Genomic DNA, 18,122 nt, shown 5'->3' on the forward strand with positions numbered 1-18,122 from the left:
AAGGTTTTGAAAAGGTCAGATAAAATCTCACCCCCAGTATATGCCAAGAGTCATGGGTATCAAACATTGTGCCCATTTTCCAAAAAGAGTGTCTGACTGATGGGATTCCGTTAGCCTCCAAGGAGGAAGCATCGTGCATGGGGGAAAACTGAAAAACCACCATCTCCAAGTAGAACCAGGAGCCAAAGAGAAGACTGTGTAAATCCCAGAGCTCCTGACCCTGGGCATTGTGTCAGGGAGTAAAGGTAGCTCCTAAGGCTGTTATGAAAAACACTTAAAAGAGAAATTCACAGGTCACTGTCACTAAGCCACTGAGCTCCCAGCATCCCCAAAGAAACCTGTGGGATTATCGCTTGCCTGTATCTCATCCCTCCTCTTCCTCCCTCCTCCTTGTGTCTCTTTCTTTTCCTCTACCTCCCTTTCACCTTCTCCTCCTCTTTTTGCTCCCTCTCTTCTCTTCCACGTCTGTTTTCCCCAACGCCTCTCTCTACATTACTTTTCCCCTTCAGGGCAAATTTTCCTGTTCGCAGTTACAATGGGGACAAAGAAGAGATAGCCTTGACATCAGGCTTAAAATTTAAGATATCCCAGAGAATGGGTGCATCTGTAAATAAAGGAAATGGTGGTAGTAGAAAAAGGAAGAACAGACGGGAGTGGGGGAAATATAGACGAGGAAGGCTGGCTCGGTCTTCCTCTTTCACTAGACCAGAGGGTCTGTACAGAGCATAAGATAGCCCATGCAGAAGCGTTTACAGGATAGCCTTTCGGTTCTCTCGGGGAGATGACTTCAGGTCGACCACAGATGGAGAGACAGAAAAAGGTGAGGGCAGTGTTGTCTAACTTCGAGCAGCAGGATGTGGCTCTGCACAGAGAAATGCTTTCGGAGTTTGGAGCCATGCCTAGCCTGCCCGGGAACTGATAGATACCTGGCCTTTATTATGTGTCCTTCTACCATCTTGAATTCTGAAGAACTCCAGTTGCTCCCATCAGTTCATCTAGTCATTGTTTCTCCTTGGCTCTGCCCAGACTTTCTGTTCTGAAGGGCTTAGGGAATATACCCGAGCTCTAAATGCCCTGGAAATTAGGCAGCTTCAAAGAGAGTTTTTCATGGGCACTGTTTCCCTTGAGTCTCAAGAAAGATAGAAAGATTAATCCGGACTCCTATCTCCGCCAGCCTTCGTTCGCATGCCTAGCATTTGTGTTCACAAACCTCACGGGCTGTGGCTCTCCGACTGTCAGGGTGGGCAGCCTGTCGGCAGCTGGCTAGTGGACCGGGCCACCACTGGTCACATTGAGAGGTTGCTCTTTTGACCTTCTCAGCCATACCACTTTCATAAAGTACTCTTTTTGTTGTGGCTCAGTCTGTTATGTTTATCTGGCTTGATGATAAAGGAGCTTTAAAATCATGTTTACACTAGATTCTAAGTGGTCTTAAGTATTATATGAGAGATTTGAATAACTGTTGGGGGAGATGCTAACTGCAGATGGAAGGCCAAGGAGTCTGGGGCTATGATGAATGACTGTGTCTTGGTAGAACCAGTAGAAGATTCCCTGGGGGGGTTGGTTTTGGGCCATTAGCTCAGTGACCTTTTGATAGGTCTTTGGCTTTGTAAGCCACTGTTTTCTTCGTAAATATCTAAGAATTTCTGATGAAAACTAGTTTACTTTTAGCAATGAAGTACTGAGGACAGGACCATCCCTACGTCTTTATTCATAAACCAACATTAATTCATCCACTGTCGTGTAATTAAATCTTCAAATCTGCACAGCCCCCATTTTATTACATAGAGTTAAGTTGATTTGTTAAATTCTGATTTATAGGGTATTTCACAAGAAATCTAGGCCCACTGATGACAAGGTCATCTCATTCATCTCATTTTTGCTAAAATACCCAACTTAACTGTGGCATATTACACGGTAGTTGGTTTATCAAGGACTTTAAAGTTCGCGAGAGGAAATTGATCTTCCAGGTGCCTTTAACAAGTAGATGGAACACTCACATTCAGTTTGAGTATTTCTCAAGCAGTTCTTCAAAATGATTTGTTTGCTTTTGCTCTTAAAAAGCACAAGATAAGCCTTGTGTAGTGGCACACGCCTTTTCTCCCAGCACAAGGGAGGGAGATGCAGACTGATCTCTGTGAGTTCAAGGCCAGCCTGATTTACACAGTTGAGTTCCAGGACAGCCAGGGTTACAGAGTGAGACCTTGTCAAAAGCACAACAAAGGACAAGATGCAGCCACTGTCCAAATGATAGATTTTTGTGGGGACTTGTTGCCAGGAGATCCAGTCGATTCTGCTGGGACCCATGTGTCCATTCTCCTTTTCTCATAGAAATGGAAATTTGTAATCAGAAGTTTGACCACCCAGAATAAAGAGGACATTTCCCACACTCTTACAACTGGACGAGGACATGTGCCTAAGTCCTGGTCTACAAAGTTAGCAGAAATAATTACGTAACAGCTTTGAGTCTTGCTACCTAAAATTACTGATTTCGCTTCCTCCTTTGCTACTGTGTGGAATGCTATATGGGCCAGGGCTACATAGTGTTGGTTGGAAAACAAAAAGCTAGAAGGAACTTTGGTTGCACACACTTTGTGGAACTGGTTTCTGAGAACATTTGTGAAGTTAATTTTCAGTGTCAGGACCCTAGCAAATGGATACAGATTCACACCTGTAGAAGTGTGAATTTGTGAATCTTAGCTCACTACAAATTATCTTGTCTTTTAAGTTCATTCTGGCTAGACTTGTTTGTGGTTATCCTTCCACCCATTTGAGAGCCGCAGCACTGAAGCCCGTGTAGCACACACCGTAGCAGCAGCCTGAGCTCGAAAGCCAGTTTGTCCTCTGTATTGTGGTTCTCCAGGGGTGATAACGTCAGGAAGAAACGGATGCTGTTCAATTAGAAGAGTCTTGAGATGGAATAGGACCTCTGCTCAGTCTATCAAGCAAGTCCTTTGATACCTAGAGCCCATTCCACCCTACAGCTGCTGGAGAGGCAGGCAGGCAAGACCAAGCGAGCACCTTTTCTAGGAGACAGGAAAATAGTTGCTAAGAGACTAATGTCTTCTGGCAGAGGTGCTCAAGGACGGTACCTGGATAGCCGCAAGAGAGCCTGCGAATTTGTCACCCATGACCCTCCTCCAGCCCTGTTGCTTACCAACCCCATTGGTGACTCTGGGCCGAGATTCTTTGTTTCGGAAAGCCTTCGGGCACACTGCAGTTGAGAACCATTAAGTGCTAGAAGTCAGCAGAGTGAGATTTGCATCTCGGGGGCCCTGATGAGAGTCCTAAGTTCAGAAGGAGCTTGGCTGGAATGGAAGGACCAAGTGAGGGATCGAGGAACAGTTAAATTAGGCCAGGATACTTGGACCGTTCCTAGAGGATGCTGGACACTGCACCTTCTCTGTTTGGTACCAGGAATATTTCAGAATTCACACTCCTTGGACATGATGAGTCAGACAGACTTATAAGCTGTGATTCTTAAATTATTGGTATGTTTTAAATGGGAAAGTTTATTTAAAAACATATTAACTGTGATGAATTAGAGAGCTATTGCCAGACTCAACCCCCATTCCAGCCCCGCAACCGAAAGACAGCTTAGAGTGAGGAGCCCAGCCCTTTAATACTTACAAGGGGGTGGGGAGGTGGGAGTATAACTTCCATGTAAGGGCTACCCTGAATATAAGTGCCCATTTAATAAATTATTTTTTGTAATGCCTTTTCCATTTTGGTAGTTGAAGTTTGGAGTACTATAATTATCATTTCTGGGAAAAAAAATACACATGACTGTATTTTTGTTTTTGCTCCAGGTCAAGTTGTAGTTCAGGGTGGAAAGTCAACACATCCCTTTGCTCAGCTGCAGCCCACATACTTGTCGTCTCGGGTGCCCTCTTGGCGGTCGCTGTGGGCCAGCATTTATGCACCGGGTACACAGAGAACACAAAGACGCCATAGAAACGTGGGGCCCTCTCAGGGGTTTGCCCCAAGAGCTAGCCTGGTTGGGAAGTGTGTGGGAGCTGAAGAAACAGTCCAGAGGGGGTGGAAACGCCTTCAGAGAAAGAGTTTGAAGCAGAAGCGAGGCTGTGATATGAGTGAGGTCCGGAGCACTCCGTGTCAGTGTATAAATGCTGTCGGCCTTTCTTTGTTATTAGAGACACCTGGTATTGTCATCTGCCCACTCATCCGTATAACACCTATGTATGCAGGGGCCCATCTACGTACCTGGAATAGAGAAGTATGGAGACGTAGTCGGTGGAGACCCTTCGGTGGTTCTTCTTTCTCCATAGATGGAGTTATATACTGTTCCCTCAAATTAATCAGGTTGGAAGGAATGAATAAGACCAGAACCATTTGACTCTCTAAGATGACGGAAGCATTCTATACTCTATAGGGGCAGTCGGGTCTGTGTTTCATAATGAACCTTGACATCATCAATAGTGGTCACTTCAGTGATCACACCTGTCTTCCGGGATAGCCTATTTAACCTGCTAGGCATTAAACTTAAAACAATAAGAAAAAACACCAGGACTCTATAGAGCAGTGGTTCTCACCCCTCCTAACGCTGTGACCCTTTAATACAGCTCCTCATGTTGTGGTGATTCCCCAGCCATAAAATTATTTTTCATTGCTGCTTCATAACTGAAATTTCGCTACTGTCACAAATTGTAACGTAAAGATCTGTGCTTTCTGATGGTCTTTGGCGACCCTGTGAAAGGGTCATTTGATTCCCCAGAGGAGTCACTACCCTCAGGTTGAGAACCACTGTTCTAGAGCTTGGATACACATACTGTGCTCTACATAATAGGAATATGCATATACATACATACATACACACACACACACATATCTATATATTCTGCTGCTCTTCAAGCCAGTCTTGTACAATAAGATTTTTCATCTTAACACCTGAGGATTCTGAGGCTCTATAAAATGTATAATTTATATAGGGTAGCAGAGGTAGGTGGTGAAGGCATGTGTGTACGCATTCATGCGTGTGTGCACTTGTGCATGTGTCTAGACTGTTCTAGTAAGTAACGGTGGTACAGTGGTGGCATCACCAAGCCACTGATTGCTGCGCATGCACCAGGTACACGACTTCCTGCAGCCTCTTTTATCTCGCTAATAACAACCCTAAGGAAGCTCCAACTCAGAACCATTTGGTGAAGATGGCACAACTTGTTTTTAAACACCCAAGATTTGTACCCAGTTCTTGTTTCTTAAGCCTTTGTGGCTATAATGACTCCTATATAAAACTGGACTAAAAGTAGCTAAAAATAACCTCTGTTCAGTGTCTGAATGGTTCAGACAAACGGATTATCTTCCCTGAGGTGGAACTTAAAAAGAGAAAGAGAGGAGGCAGAAAAAAATGGCCAAAATATTTTTCCAAGCATCTATTTATAATTTTAGCCACATGTCTGTGTCCAGCATGTGCGGACCTGCGTGAGAACTACCAGTGGTACGGTTAAACAGCCTGTTCTTCCTTATTTTCTGCTGCTGTCGTCAGTGGGGATGGAATAGCAACAGAATGTTCTGTGCCACCCCCTACCTGTCCCTTATTCCTGCTGCTTGAGCCCAGGAATTCTTCTCTTAAGTGATGTCATCTGCTGCAACTCCAAAGGTCTCATATCATCATAAAATAGTACTTAAAGAACTTCTCAAGACTTTTTAAAAGTTCATATATCATCTCTGAGTCTCGGGAACTTATTGATAATACCTTCAATTTGATGTTCTCGTTCTCTCTCTCTCTCTCTCTCTCTCTCTCTCTCTCTCTCTCTCTCTCTCTCTCTCGTGCGTGCTGTGTGTTTTCACATTTTCTCTTGTATTGCGAACACTTGTGAGTGTTGACAAACTGACATTTGAAAGGATGTGATGGGCCGCTCCTTTCATTCAGTAAGCATCTACTGGTCCTCTTGAATGAGCTGATGCCAAGGGCTTTGGAACCTGATTGAGTAGGAAATGCTCCTAGAAGCTGGCTGGAGTGCGTTCATTGAGCACACCCACAAGGGCCGGCCCTACATTTTACAGCTGAGGAACACCAGACCCTTCCTTCCCTCGTGTTTAAGATCTGGTGTTTTATTGTACTCTTGTCAAAGCAGTGCCGTCCTTGCAGGAAAGAGCAGAGTTACAGCATCCATTCCTTGGGGACGCTAAGCACGGAAGGCAACTAGACCCACAGAATGCTGAGGCAAAATTGAGGATTCTGTTTGTGTTCTGTAATGGATGTCGCCTTCTGGTAGGACCCGTCCCAGAGAGCTAATGTTTACACCTCCTTGACATTTTCAAGCTGTGAGGAAGAGCGTTTTTTAAGACGCTGCTTAACTGACTGTGAAGCTAGTTCATTTAGGCTTCTCTCGGTTATCATTTGTCCTGCATCCTAATAATTACGATTCCTTTGTGGGGGGAGGGGAGCCCAGCATGTGACAACAAGGAGGGGGTATTTACAGAAGGTGGCTCTATTAGGTAAAACTAATCATTTTAAAACCAACATTTGGTTCTTTGTACCTTTATTCTAACCTGTATTTAGGCCTTATCTTATTGTCAGAGTTCTTTTTAAGAAACAGATTGTAACATTTTGGAATTCATTATGGTGTATATGAATATGTAACTATAATTGTTTGAATGGCAAATCCGTCTGGCAGTAAATTGAATATACTTTCTTGCTATGAATTCACAGATGACACAATAAAATTTCTCTGGGCTGGGAATTCTGCTGTCACATGCAAACTGTGTCTAAAGTTAAGAAGAATGCACACGCTCCACACTCAGGGTCTGCCTCTTGCCTGTTCCCCCACCCCAAGCCTTCTGCCCGTGATCAAAAGGCGATCTTGGGTTTTGCCTCCTCTCGGGTAACTCTGATCCCTTCACAGAAGATTCCAGAGAAGGCTGGTTAGGTCATATTTTCTAAGAACGAAGACAGCTTTGAATTTCCTGAGATCATGGAACAAGGGCCGGCACAGGTGTGCTGAGCACATCCACGACCGCACCTTTCCGTTGCCTTGGGAGTCTTTGGAAAACTTTGCTTTGCTGGAGTAGCACACTTCCACCCCAAGCTTTCGGGTTCTGTTTCCCAGGCAATTCTGACAGGAGGCAAGGAGTGAGTGAACCCTTGTAGAGTTTTTAGACTCAGATTCCTTGGCCTCGTTCCCAGAGTTTCTGATTCTTTACACTAGATGAGGACCTTAGGATTTTCATTTCTGGCAAATGCCTAGGAGATGCTGATTGCCTCGGCCCTGAACGTCACTGGAAAGCAGCACCCTGGCTCAGCCCATCTGAAACTTTACAGTGTCCTGCTGCTGCGGTACAGCTGCTCCACTTCCTAGCAGTGCTGCCTACTGCTGACTGGGGGCCACCCCTGGAGTAGCCAGTCTGTAAGTCTAGGTCAGCAGTACTCTGGGCTAGGAAAGCTGTGTGGTCCAGGGGCCCCTAGACACGTCTTGAAGTGTAATATGCAGACTGGAGCTCTGAGCTGGCCAGACTGGAAGAGTCAGTTGGCCCTTAAGTACCCATGGTTTGCCTTGAGTGTGTGAAGCCGCCCTGGCAAACGCTGTATCCATAGCGAGTATCCTTGGAAAGATTTTCAGTTTGCCGAAGGAGTCGGGGCTGTTTCTTCACCTGAAGAACACAGTGGGATCGCCTGGGAGCTGCTGAAATAAATACACAGACCCCTCCCCCCCCACACCTCTCTTTCCGAGCAATCAGATCTAATCAGTGAGGTGTTTTACAGACAGTGGTGTTTTTAAAAGCGTTGTGAGTGATTTTTAACGTGCACACACAGCCAGAGTGTAGAAGACTGAATTAAAATATTATATCCAGTAGTTGTGTAGATCCTTTACTGTTTTCTTCTTTGTCTTCAGGCTGAGTTATGTTGTGCTGTGAGGCCGGGGGACTTTATTAGGCAATTGAAAACACTTTAACTTGGCATCTTTCATAAACAGTGCAGGGAAGGCCCTATGCAGGCTCTCCTGCTCTTAAAACCCAACTTCAGGGGAAAAGAAAGAGCTGGGAAAGCAGTGTGGGTGTTTCTGAAGGAGCTGAAATATGAAGTATTCCTGGCTCTTTGTCAACAAAAGCCTAATTTCCCCCCTTGGGGTTGTGATCGTGTGGAGCAAGTCTTCACAGCAAAGCCTGCCAAAAAAGGTTATGATAAAATCATGGAATGTGAATGAAGAGAATGCGCCAGTGTAGCTTTTAAAGGAGTCGGCCTCGAAACTTGAAAGCAGGGGGATGACATATGTACTGCATTTGCTATAGAAGTTTCCAGAACAGAATAACGCTGCATGCAGGCAAGAATTGGGCCCGGTGCTGTCTCTGTGGCTAAGAACAAACGAAACAGGGCGGCTGGCTGTGCGCTGATGAGCACTCAGCAAAGACCGTGCCTTCCTTGCCATTGCAAAGCCATGTAGAACTGAGTATTTGAGCAGAATCATGGCCACGGACTAGACATACAAGTCCTAGACGAGCCAAGTACGGAACTTTTGCTTTGGGCTTTATGGACTACAGAGAGAATTGTGGACTTTGGCAGCTCAGCCACTCATCGTGTGTCCTCAGCCAGGTGTCTTAGCTTCCCGGGATCTGTCTTGTCATCTGTTCTGTACAGATGAAAATGTAGTCTCCTTTTCACTGAAGAACACAAGGTGGGGTGGTGGTTGGGAGGTTCTCAATTTGGAGAGTTTTTTTTCCATTTCAATCCTTAATAAGAAATATTATATATCTAAATGTTTGCCTTGTGGCTTTTTTGTGAGTTTTAATTGGTATTCTCTGCATGTTAATTATACTTCAGTTTAGATTTCTTCTTCTTAACTCTCAATGTCTATTCCTACTTAGAGTCAGCTCTGTCTTGCCTTCAAGGTGTTTTCCTCGCTGTTCCTTGGTGCTGGAATATTCTTGTCTACTACTTGTATTCCTATGGCCCTCTCTGTTATCACCATGTATTCTCTAGCAGCTGGCTGGCTTAGAACTCACTGTGTAGTCCAGGCTGACCTGGAACTTGCCATGCTGACCGTGTTTGTCCCCTGAAGGCTGGGATTGCAGGCATGTGCCACCAGGCCCTGCTTTCTCTTTCTTTGCAGCACTGAGGAACTCTGCTGGCTGATGCAGTGCCTTGGTATCATTGATTGTACTTCAAAGCCTTTATCGCCACCTGGCACTATGCTGAGAAGCCCTTTGTTTGAATGCCTCTCTCTGGAGCCATAAATCCAAGAAAGGAGGACTTTGCTCCTTCCCTGCTCAAGTCATTCAGTTAATGTTTGTCAACTGAGTGAGTGAAAGACAGATACCAGGACTTCATAGACTGTGCTGCTACCTCCAGATTCTATCAAGTGGCTGAGGGCCCCTGTGACACCCAAGGTCAATGTCACAGCTGTTCCCATCAGCGGAAGGGACATCACAGTGAGATCTGGAGCAAACAAGCATAGTAAGCCCTTCGCCTTTTGACTTCATACTCTGTGTCCTTATTGAAGTCTGTGATATCAAAACTCATCCTAAGCTGGGGTCTTTGAGTTATCCTAGGATAAGTTACTGGAATTCCCAGAGATGTCTCAGAATGGCGTATTAGGAGTTTAATATCAACAGGCAGAAGGAATCAGGGTTGGTGCTGAGGCAGGACCCAACAACTCAACTATGCAGTTGAGTCTTCAAGAGTCAGATTTGAATTTCACTGCTATTTTTCAAGTTTTCCAGCAGCCAATGTGCAGCATTCTGCTGCTGCCTGGAGTGACCATGCCAAGGGATTTAGAAGTCAAAGGAAGGCTTCGGTCTCAGATGTTTCGTGGAGCTCAACCAAATACACAGGGTTGACAAGAGTCTGGCTGCATGACTTTACCCCTCTCTCTTAAAAACTCATTTTTCCTCTTTCCATCTAATAGCTGTCCATTTGTCTTTGACTTAAAACCTAGGTTTAAGCAGAAAACTCTGAAATGCATTTGCTGCCTTCTGAGTTGTGGTTTTACTTTCTCTGTTGGTATATGGTTCTGGAAAAGGCCTAGAAATAACCATTGTCTAGTCTAGTCGTGGAGGGTCAAGTGACTAGGTTTGCTTGATACTTTGCATAATTACTATGACATCATTTTATACTAGGTAACCATATCAGTCCTCAAAGGAAGATTGCTAGTATGGTAAAACTAACTTGTTTTTCCTTAATTACTTCAGTTGTGAGTCATATTGTCTTTCTATATCTGGGGCAATTTTTACTTTTATAAGATGCCAATTGCAAAGTTACCAGGGCAACCAGACAAAAAAGCTTGCTAATTAGCTTAAGTATTATATATAGATTTGTTAGATGCCATTGGGAAAGAGTTTAAAAGGACTTCTTTTCAAATAGATAAAATTTTCAACTTTCACACTTCCTTTCTCATTCATGGGAAATTTATGATGTGGCAATAGTTTCCTTATTTATCTTCCGTGTGGAAAAACGAGCAAGAGAGATGTAGAAGAATAAATAATGATTTCCAAGAGAACTTATGTGTTTGAAACAGGCTGAGAAAGAAGGAGGCAGAACAACAGTTGCTGGTGCCATGGTAACACATCGGGTTAAGTGTGTACAGGATGCTGAGTGCACACAAGTACTAGGTGATCCAGTGAAAGATGGGAAATAAAGCAGCTATTAACAGTTATTAAACAAGAAAATATCTAGAGGTTTTACAAATCTCCATTCTTTGAAAGCGTGATTTCACAGTTCACCAGCTCAGTGTAAAACTTGAAACAAATGCCTGCTGTCGTCGTATTAACAGCCCCGGTTTGAAGTGTGACGGCGAACGGGGTGGCGAGCGAGACGTTGCGACTCCCAGGAGAGTCTGCAGAAATCAGAAGACCTGAAGTTTCAGAATTAAGAAGGCTGATTTCAAAGATGGGCGTTTGTGTTCAGTAGATAGAGAGCGTATGTTACTTTTAAGTCCTCATGCTTTAAAAACTGCCCATGACACTATATATGTTCACACATATGTGCAGAGCCATAAAATCTCAAAGAATTAACAGAAACAAAAAAATTAGACAGCACGCATGAACTAGTAACAAATCATTAAAGAAAAACAAAAGGAAAACTCCCTCTCCTCCCGCCCCCCTACTTAGCTCTACAGACATTTTATAGCAAAATAAAATGTTCCGGAAAACGTCAAAAGAAGAAACCAGTGTTGAGTTACAGATTATTTCAAAACAGATCACATTGAGAGGATCACATACGAAACTTAAAACATGACCGAAGAAGTATTTGGCTAAAATGTTAAAGTCACATTTTTGTGTGTTTATAAGTAAGCAAGAAACACAAGTGAATTAGTCTTCATGTTAAGGCTCTTCAGGAACACCAGCAAGAATCTGAAAGACTAAAACATCCCAAAATGTAGAGGAACTGACAGGTACACAAAGCAGGAACAGTGAAGCCTTGTCAGTGAAGTTTCCTGGGAATTTGGGGTTTAATACAGCTTAGGAAAGATGAGTCTAAAAGGGCTAGGATAATAATATAATATTGAATTAATTGCTTAAGGCACCTGCCTGTCCCCCTTTCCCTTTAAGGTAGTTTTATGAGAAAGTTATATGTAAACATCAAAAAATAGTTAACTTTGTGCTTACTGAAATAGTTTTGCAATAGTTGGGCATGTTGGCACACACCTTTAATCCCAGGATTTGAAAGGTAAAGGCAGACAGATCTCTGAGTTTGGAGGCCATTCTGGTCTATATAATGAGTGCCAGGCCACCCAGGGCTACCCAGAGAAACCCTGTCTCAGAACAAAAACAAAACATCATTTGCAGTAGTGGAAGAGATAGAATACAAAAGTCCTCGTTGAAAGAGTCTACGTAACTATATCTAAGACTGAATAGGCCAGCACTTGGAAAAGAAAGGGGGGGTGAGAGAGTAGGCGTGAGTATTGGGGGGTATGAACTCTAGTAACTACTATACTCTTCTTCTTCTTCTTTTTTTTGGTCTTTCGAGACAGAGTTTTTCTGTGTAAGTCTTGACTGTCCTGGAACTTACTTTGTAGACCAGGCTGGCCTTGAACTCACAGAGATCTGTCTGCCTCTACCTTCCGAGTGCTGGGATTAAAAGCATGTGCCACCACCATCCAACCTATACTCAAATTTTTACACTTAAAGATCCTAAGTTATTAGGAAGTCACAGTCAACAGAACCATTTAAAATGGGGTGTTCTCTAAGAACCCAAAGGGTGCTTTACCGTCTGCTAATTGACTGTATTAGTTAAGGGAAAGCAAAAGCTAGTATAATTGTCTCGAGAAGAGTTGAAATAGTGTTTGGTAAGATTAAACCTTAATTCTCGACATTCTTGGACACTTTCACATTTAAAGTCCTGATTCGTGTATGTTCACTGACAGTTAGCACTGCCTAGGTCGCCTGCCTTGGCCCCCGTGTGCTGCAGAAGCTCACAGGACTCTCATGCCGTACACGCTTTAAGAAGTGACATTGTTAAAGAGTGTCAAGTCGAGTAACTAGCAAACGCTAATATGTTGGATTTGTATGCAAAACATGAAAGAATATGTTTGAAAAACCTTAACTATATATGTCAAATCCTCAAAGAATATGAATATAATAGAATGTAGGGCTGGGTCTCAGAGAGTACTTATGTACGGGACGTCCTAGGTTAGATCCCCAGAATCCCATAAAACCAAGCCTGGCAGTCCATACCACAGTCCCAGCGCTTGGGAGGAAGAAACATGAAGATCAGAAGTTGAAGGTGATCCCGAGCTACATAGCTGGTTTGGGGCAACCTGACCTACACCAGACCCTGTCTCAAACAAATAAATCAATTATAATAAATAAGCAAATGTAATAATTCAGTGCTCTTTATAGGTAGAATTGGGGCTTTTCTTTATTATAAATCAGTGTCAGCATCTGCCAGATAAGCAGTCCTCTTGGATGTACTTTACAAAGACCAAGCTGAACCCCATCGCCAAGATTAACCTTCTATTTCTCAGCTCTTTGAGGATCCCCATACTGATGCAGTGGGGGGAGATTCTCAATGTAGACTCCTCATCATTGACATACCTTCTCTTTGCAAGGTAGTTCCTAGGGATTTTGGTATGAAAGTAAATGGCTAGGTGTTTTGAGAGTGGAGCTAAGACCTCTGTGGCCCACACATGTGATTGTAGGCTCTGTGGCTCTGAGGAGAGGAGAAAGTTCAGCTGTGAGGGCTTATCAGAAACCATATTTCCAGTCAGGAAATAAGTTAGCCCAGATAAATCAACTCAGGAGGGAAGAAGGTCAGGGCCAAAGCTGAACACCTTCAACAGCAGGCAATCCTAGGACAGGAGTCATATCATACCAGAGTTCATGGACCAGACGGACCAGGGTCAGCTCACCCCAGCCCATTCACCAGTTGTATGGACTTGGGCAATTAGCTTAACCTGCCTGAACCTTCATTTCATTACCTGCAAAATGGAGCAGATACTAGCTCAGAGAATTCCCAGGACGTCAGAAGTTGTGTGTGTGTGTGTGTGTGTGTGTGTGTGTGTGTGTGTGTGTGTGTGTGTTCCACTATTGAAGTTTACCCTTAGGCCAGAAGCTGTTTTCACTTTCCACTCTGCTTTAAGCGTATTGGCTGTTGGTTTGATGGCAGCAACTGGTCACAAGGGCAGGGCTTGCACTTGACTATTGACCCTGACTGAGGCAGAGGTGTGGTGCAGTTGCCTTCTGTCCAACAGGAAAAGTAGGGCGCAGCTATAAGTTGTGTGACAGAAAGCACGTCGCATGACCTTTAACGACAAAGTCATCTCCGTGTCCAATGGATTTGGCTCTCTTTCCTCTCTCCAGATCCTTCTCTGCCTCTTACTCCCCGCTCCCCCGGGTCTTCTGTTACTCACAATCCCAAAGCCTTACAATTGCAAGAGGGGACCTCTTGCGCAGTCGAGATTCCGTCCCCTTTCTTGGAAGGCTCCTCTGGGTATCTCTGCAGCGCTCATCTCATTCCACGCTTGCTCTGTACCTCGTAGCTGCCCCTCCTCCTCAGCAGCCTTAGTTCCCCTTACTCTGACTCCCAGAGCGTTTAACACTCTCTGTTGCTGTTTATAATATCGATCGCTTTTCTGTCACCCTTTACTGCCTCATAGACCAGATGAGAGCAAGAATCAATCTTAATCTTTCTCTCTCCCCCTCCCCCTTCTCTCTCTCCTGGTTATCCCAAACGGCTAAATCAATTGGCACTCAGTAAATAGTTCTGGATGCATTTTCTAGGACTCTAAGCGTGTGAAATCTCCTCGCACGTGTTTTAGCTAGACACGTAGTTAAGGAAGGCGACCAGGAAAGTGAAAGGGAAGGCAGCCAGGTTGGAAAGTGAGCAGAGGAAGAGCCAGGTATCATCCCATCACTTGGCAAGAGGAGGCAGAAGGATGAGGACTTCCAGGTTCACCTCTGCTGCATGAGGCTTTTGAGGGAGAGAAGTCAGAAAGAAGCAGGTTTGGCTTGGGAATGACAGTTACGTCTGTGCTATCAAGAGCTGAGTGAAATGTAAGCGGTGCCTTGGCTCTTGCTTTTTCACTGATTAGGCAGGTTCCTTGCGTTTTCTACCGTAGGTTGGTTGGTTTGTTTTGGTATACACACACAGACACAAATAAGGAAACCCTTGACTTCAATCCTGTTCTGCGGTGCCATCTCTGGGTTTTAGTTTAGTAAAGTCAGTTAAAGGTTGCGGAAGTGGTCACTACAGCACAGTGTGGCTATGTTTCACTAACATCTTCCCAACACCCAGACCCTCTTCAAAGGTCACCATCTTTAGTAGTTTTAGATTGTCGCAGTCTTTTCCTCGAGGCCGTGGGTCTCTTAAAAGCGGAAACCAAGAACATAGCCTGAGGACTCCAGTTTGATGAGCTCCGACTCCGCTGCTTAGCCTTACACTTGCTGGGTAAAGCCCACTGTTACTTTCCCCATCTCTGAGACCGAGCTGTCTCCATGGGTCAGCAGGTGGCATTGCATGGACAGGTGCATCCCCTGGGCCAGACATGCCGTGTAGGAGAATGACGGGGGAAGGTGGCTCCTTGTCTTGTTCAGCTACCACGTCATAATCAGCTGCTTTCATCGAAGCCCATTTGGAGGTCAAGTTCTTCATGTCTGGTATCATTCATATTGTCTTCAGTCCCTGGAGCAGCCAGGGCTTGTTTCTGTCACTGTTTGGATTTTTAACCTATATCACTATCAAGAAAGAAACCTCACGACCCTTGGGTTCACATAGCCTAGACCTGAGTCTGAGCCACGTGAGGCCTTCCCTTTGCGTCCCCTTGAGCTTTGGAGTCGGTGTTGGCTGTACACCATGAGCAAGGGATGACCTGTATTTTGGTGTCACAGGCAGCTCTTGGTAGAGAATTCCCGTGGTTGAGATTTTCACCAGACTTCTTTTGTCCCCCTGCTCTTTGCATAGTAAATAGACTTGGGATGATGTGTTCTTCCCACAGAAGTGCCCCGCACTGCCCTGGGCATGAGCTAAATTCTTTCTCTCCCATTCAGAAGAGAAGCCAGATTGCTCCAAGGCCCGCTGTGAAGTCCAGTTCTCTCCACGTTGCCCTGAAGATTCCGTTCTGATCGAGGGCTATGCTCCTCCCGGGGAGTGTTGTCCCTTACCCAGCCGCTGCGTGTGCGATCCTGCGGGCTGTCTGCGCAAAGTCTGCCAGCCGGGATACCTGAACATTCTAGTGTCCAAAGCCTCAGGGAAGCCGGGAGAGTGCTGTGACCTCTCTGAGTGCAAACCAGGTAGGCGCCAGCTGGCTGGGCAGCATCGCCCCTTTGCGTCAGAGGGCAACAGGTCCCTCCTCCAGGGCTTCTCCGCTCCCACCAAGATGAGCATTCTTACTTGTGCTCGAGATGGCTTGCTGCTTCACTAGTGTCTCACTTCAGGTCTCTAATCCAAGAGCCAGAGGGCTAATTTCCTGGCGCATGAGCGCCATTATGGAGTAAGCCAGCCCTTTTCTCTTCCGTCTGTATTTTCTTCACGTATGTTTGAGGAAGCTGTTGGGCAAGACTGTGGTGCTATAGCTCCCTGCTTCGCTGCCCCGAGAGACAATCGGAAGCTGCATTTGCAGATGCGTGTGTCACGTGGAAGTTGTACGTTTAGAAGCACACATATATAACAGAATTGCGTTTGGATAAACACACATCCGAATGACAGATGTTTTATAAGGAAACAGCCCCAGTTTTCTTCCTTGGCAGCCCCTCCCGTCCGCCTTGGCTTCGAAGCATGCCCTCCGTCACTTGACTGTTTACTCACCTTCTTTGCCAGTATTGGGATTCTTGTCATGTCGCGGCTGTTTCTCGCTTTATAGTGTATCTAACAGCCTTACCCTAGCGCCAGCATTTCTGATGTAGTCTGTGACTACATCTAGGTTGCAGTGGTGTCTTCTTCGCAAGTTTCTAATGACTGATCAGTTTTTAAAATTTTTTTCCTTTTATTTTTCTTTCTTAATTTTAGTTTTCCTGTTAGGTAAACGCTTCAGGCCGAGCGATCCCTTGTCCGTCTCTTGAACTGCTCTGTCAGAAACTCTTCTCGCTGGCCATCACCGTCCGTATAACTCCATGGTCTCACTCCGTTCTCATCCTAACTCTCGTCCCCTGTTTGAGACGTACCACAGTTGCGCTTCCGTTTCATTGACAGACAGAAAAACACTAGAAGGGCCCCCTGGGTTTCAGGGATGCAAGGAATCTTTGGACATTTGTTGACAGTCGTTATTTCGTTTGGGGATTCAAAATACAAGTAGATGTCGCAATAAACAGTGCTTCTCTGTTTGCCCCTTTCAGTTTTCAGCGTGGACTGCAGCACCGTGGAGTGCCCCCCTGTCCAGCAGGCCGTGTGCCCCCTGGACAGCTATGAAACTCAAGTGCGGCTCACAGCGGATGGCTGCTGTACCCTACCGGCAAGGTTGGTTTGTCACCGGTTCAAGTTTCCTTTCTGACTTATTTGCTAGCACCATCCCCTGGACAGTTTTTCTAGCCTGCAGCTTGTTTTCCCTTGGGAAACCCAATCCTTGCCTGCTTCTCTGGAGAAACCACTGGGCTGTTACTATTACTTGCTATTTACATATGTCTCTCCTCACTTCAAAGCCAGGTGTCATCAGGTTAAGCCATTAATCTTAAGGATTAAGACTCTTCCTGAAAGCACTTGGAGGACTAGGAAGTAGGCAGGCACGCTTTCCCCTCCGTGCACAGATTAGGAGGCAGAACGAGGCCTCTGATAGTGAGACACGCCATTTGATCCTTTGCAGCAGATCTTGTGAGTGTGTAAGCCAAGTGCCCAGTGTTATGAAACACTGACTGCTTCAAAGAGCTCATCAGAAGGGGTCTGGCTATGTGGAGTCATGCATCACCCAGGGCCCATTTCATACTGAGGCAAAAAGGTGTCTGAATTCTTAACAGTAATTTTGAGTATCAGACACATTTCCCTTTAGCTGTAGGAGATAAGCCACCATCATTTTAACGTCAGTAACAGGGCATCCATTGAACGCTATTGAATGAGGTCTCTAGACCCCGAGAGCCTGCGGGTCTGCTGTTGTTGCTCTACAGAGCATCACAGTGATGCTAGCCAGCAGTATGTTGCTTTCAGGGAACCTGGGTCTGCAGTCTGCTTCCCCTTACCCATGACACCTGTCCCTCTTTTCTGTCATCACTACCTCCTCCGTCTTTTCTAGCCCTTTATGTCGTCTTTGGAATAAAGACATTTCCTTTCTTACCACTTCTGTTCTGCATAGAATACCAAGAGCTGAAACCCTTCCTTATTTAGTTCCATCTGTAACCTCTGCTCCAGTCCCGTCCTAGTACCAGGCATTTGGCATTTAGCGTTTAGACTTACTGCATGAGTAGTTTTGGTTATAGGAATGACTTTATGAATTAGGAATATGTAAGTATAGGTAGCCCATAGTTAAAATAACCGTGTGTTAGCTGGGGTTCTATGCTTTGACCAAATCTTTGAGATTTGGCTCATGATCTCAGAGGTTTCGTTCTGTCATAGGAGGAGGATATTTCAGGGCAGTTTGCAAAATGGCATCCAGGGAGTAGAGAAGAGAGATTTTTGATTAGGGAACCCCATACTCTTCTCCCATCTGTTCCATTGGACTCTAGCCTATGCGATAGTACCATCCATATTCAAGGCAAGGCTCCCCCACTTAGTCCTCTCTGGCAGTGACCTCCCTCTCAGACCC

General features: G+C 45.1%; 1 protein-coding gene across 3 annotated transcripts in view; it reads left to right on the forward strand.

The window, feature by feature from the left end:
- Crim1 (cysteine rich transmembrane BMP regulator 1) overlaps nucleotides 1–18,122 on the forward strand; it is a 175,639-nt gene that overhangs the window by 65,677 nt on the left and 91,840 nt on the right. The window contains exons 3-4 of one of the 3 annotated variants that reach the window (XM_075954985.1): nucleotides 15,442–15,684; nucleotides 16,726–16,846. The exons of 1 other annotated variant lie outside the window; for it this stretch is intronic. In XM_075954985.1, the coding sequence (XP_075811100.1) occupies nucleotides 15,442–15,684; nucleotides 16,726–16,846 (364 nt within the window). The remainder of the gene's footprint in view (nucleotides 1–15,441; nucleotides 15,685–16,725; nucleotides 16,847–18,122) is intronic. One more of the 3 variants, XM_075954986.1, reaches the window with a different exon arrangement.

Source organism: Microtus pennsylvanicus, chromosome 21, assembly GCF_037038515.1.
Source record: "Microtus pennsylvanicus isolate mMicPen1 chromosome 21, mMicPen1.hap1, whole genome shotgun sequence".
NCBI lineage: Eukaryota > Metazoa > Chordata > Mammalia > Rodentia > Cricetidae > Microtus > Microtus pennsylvanicus.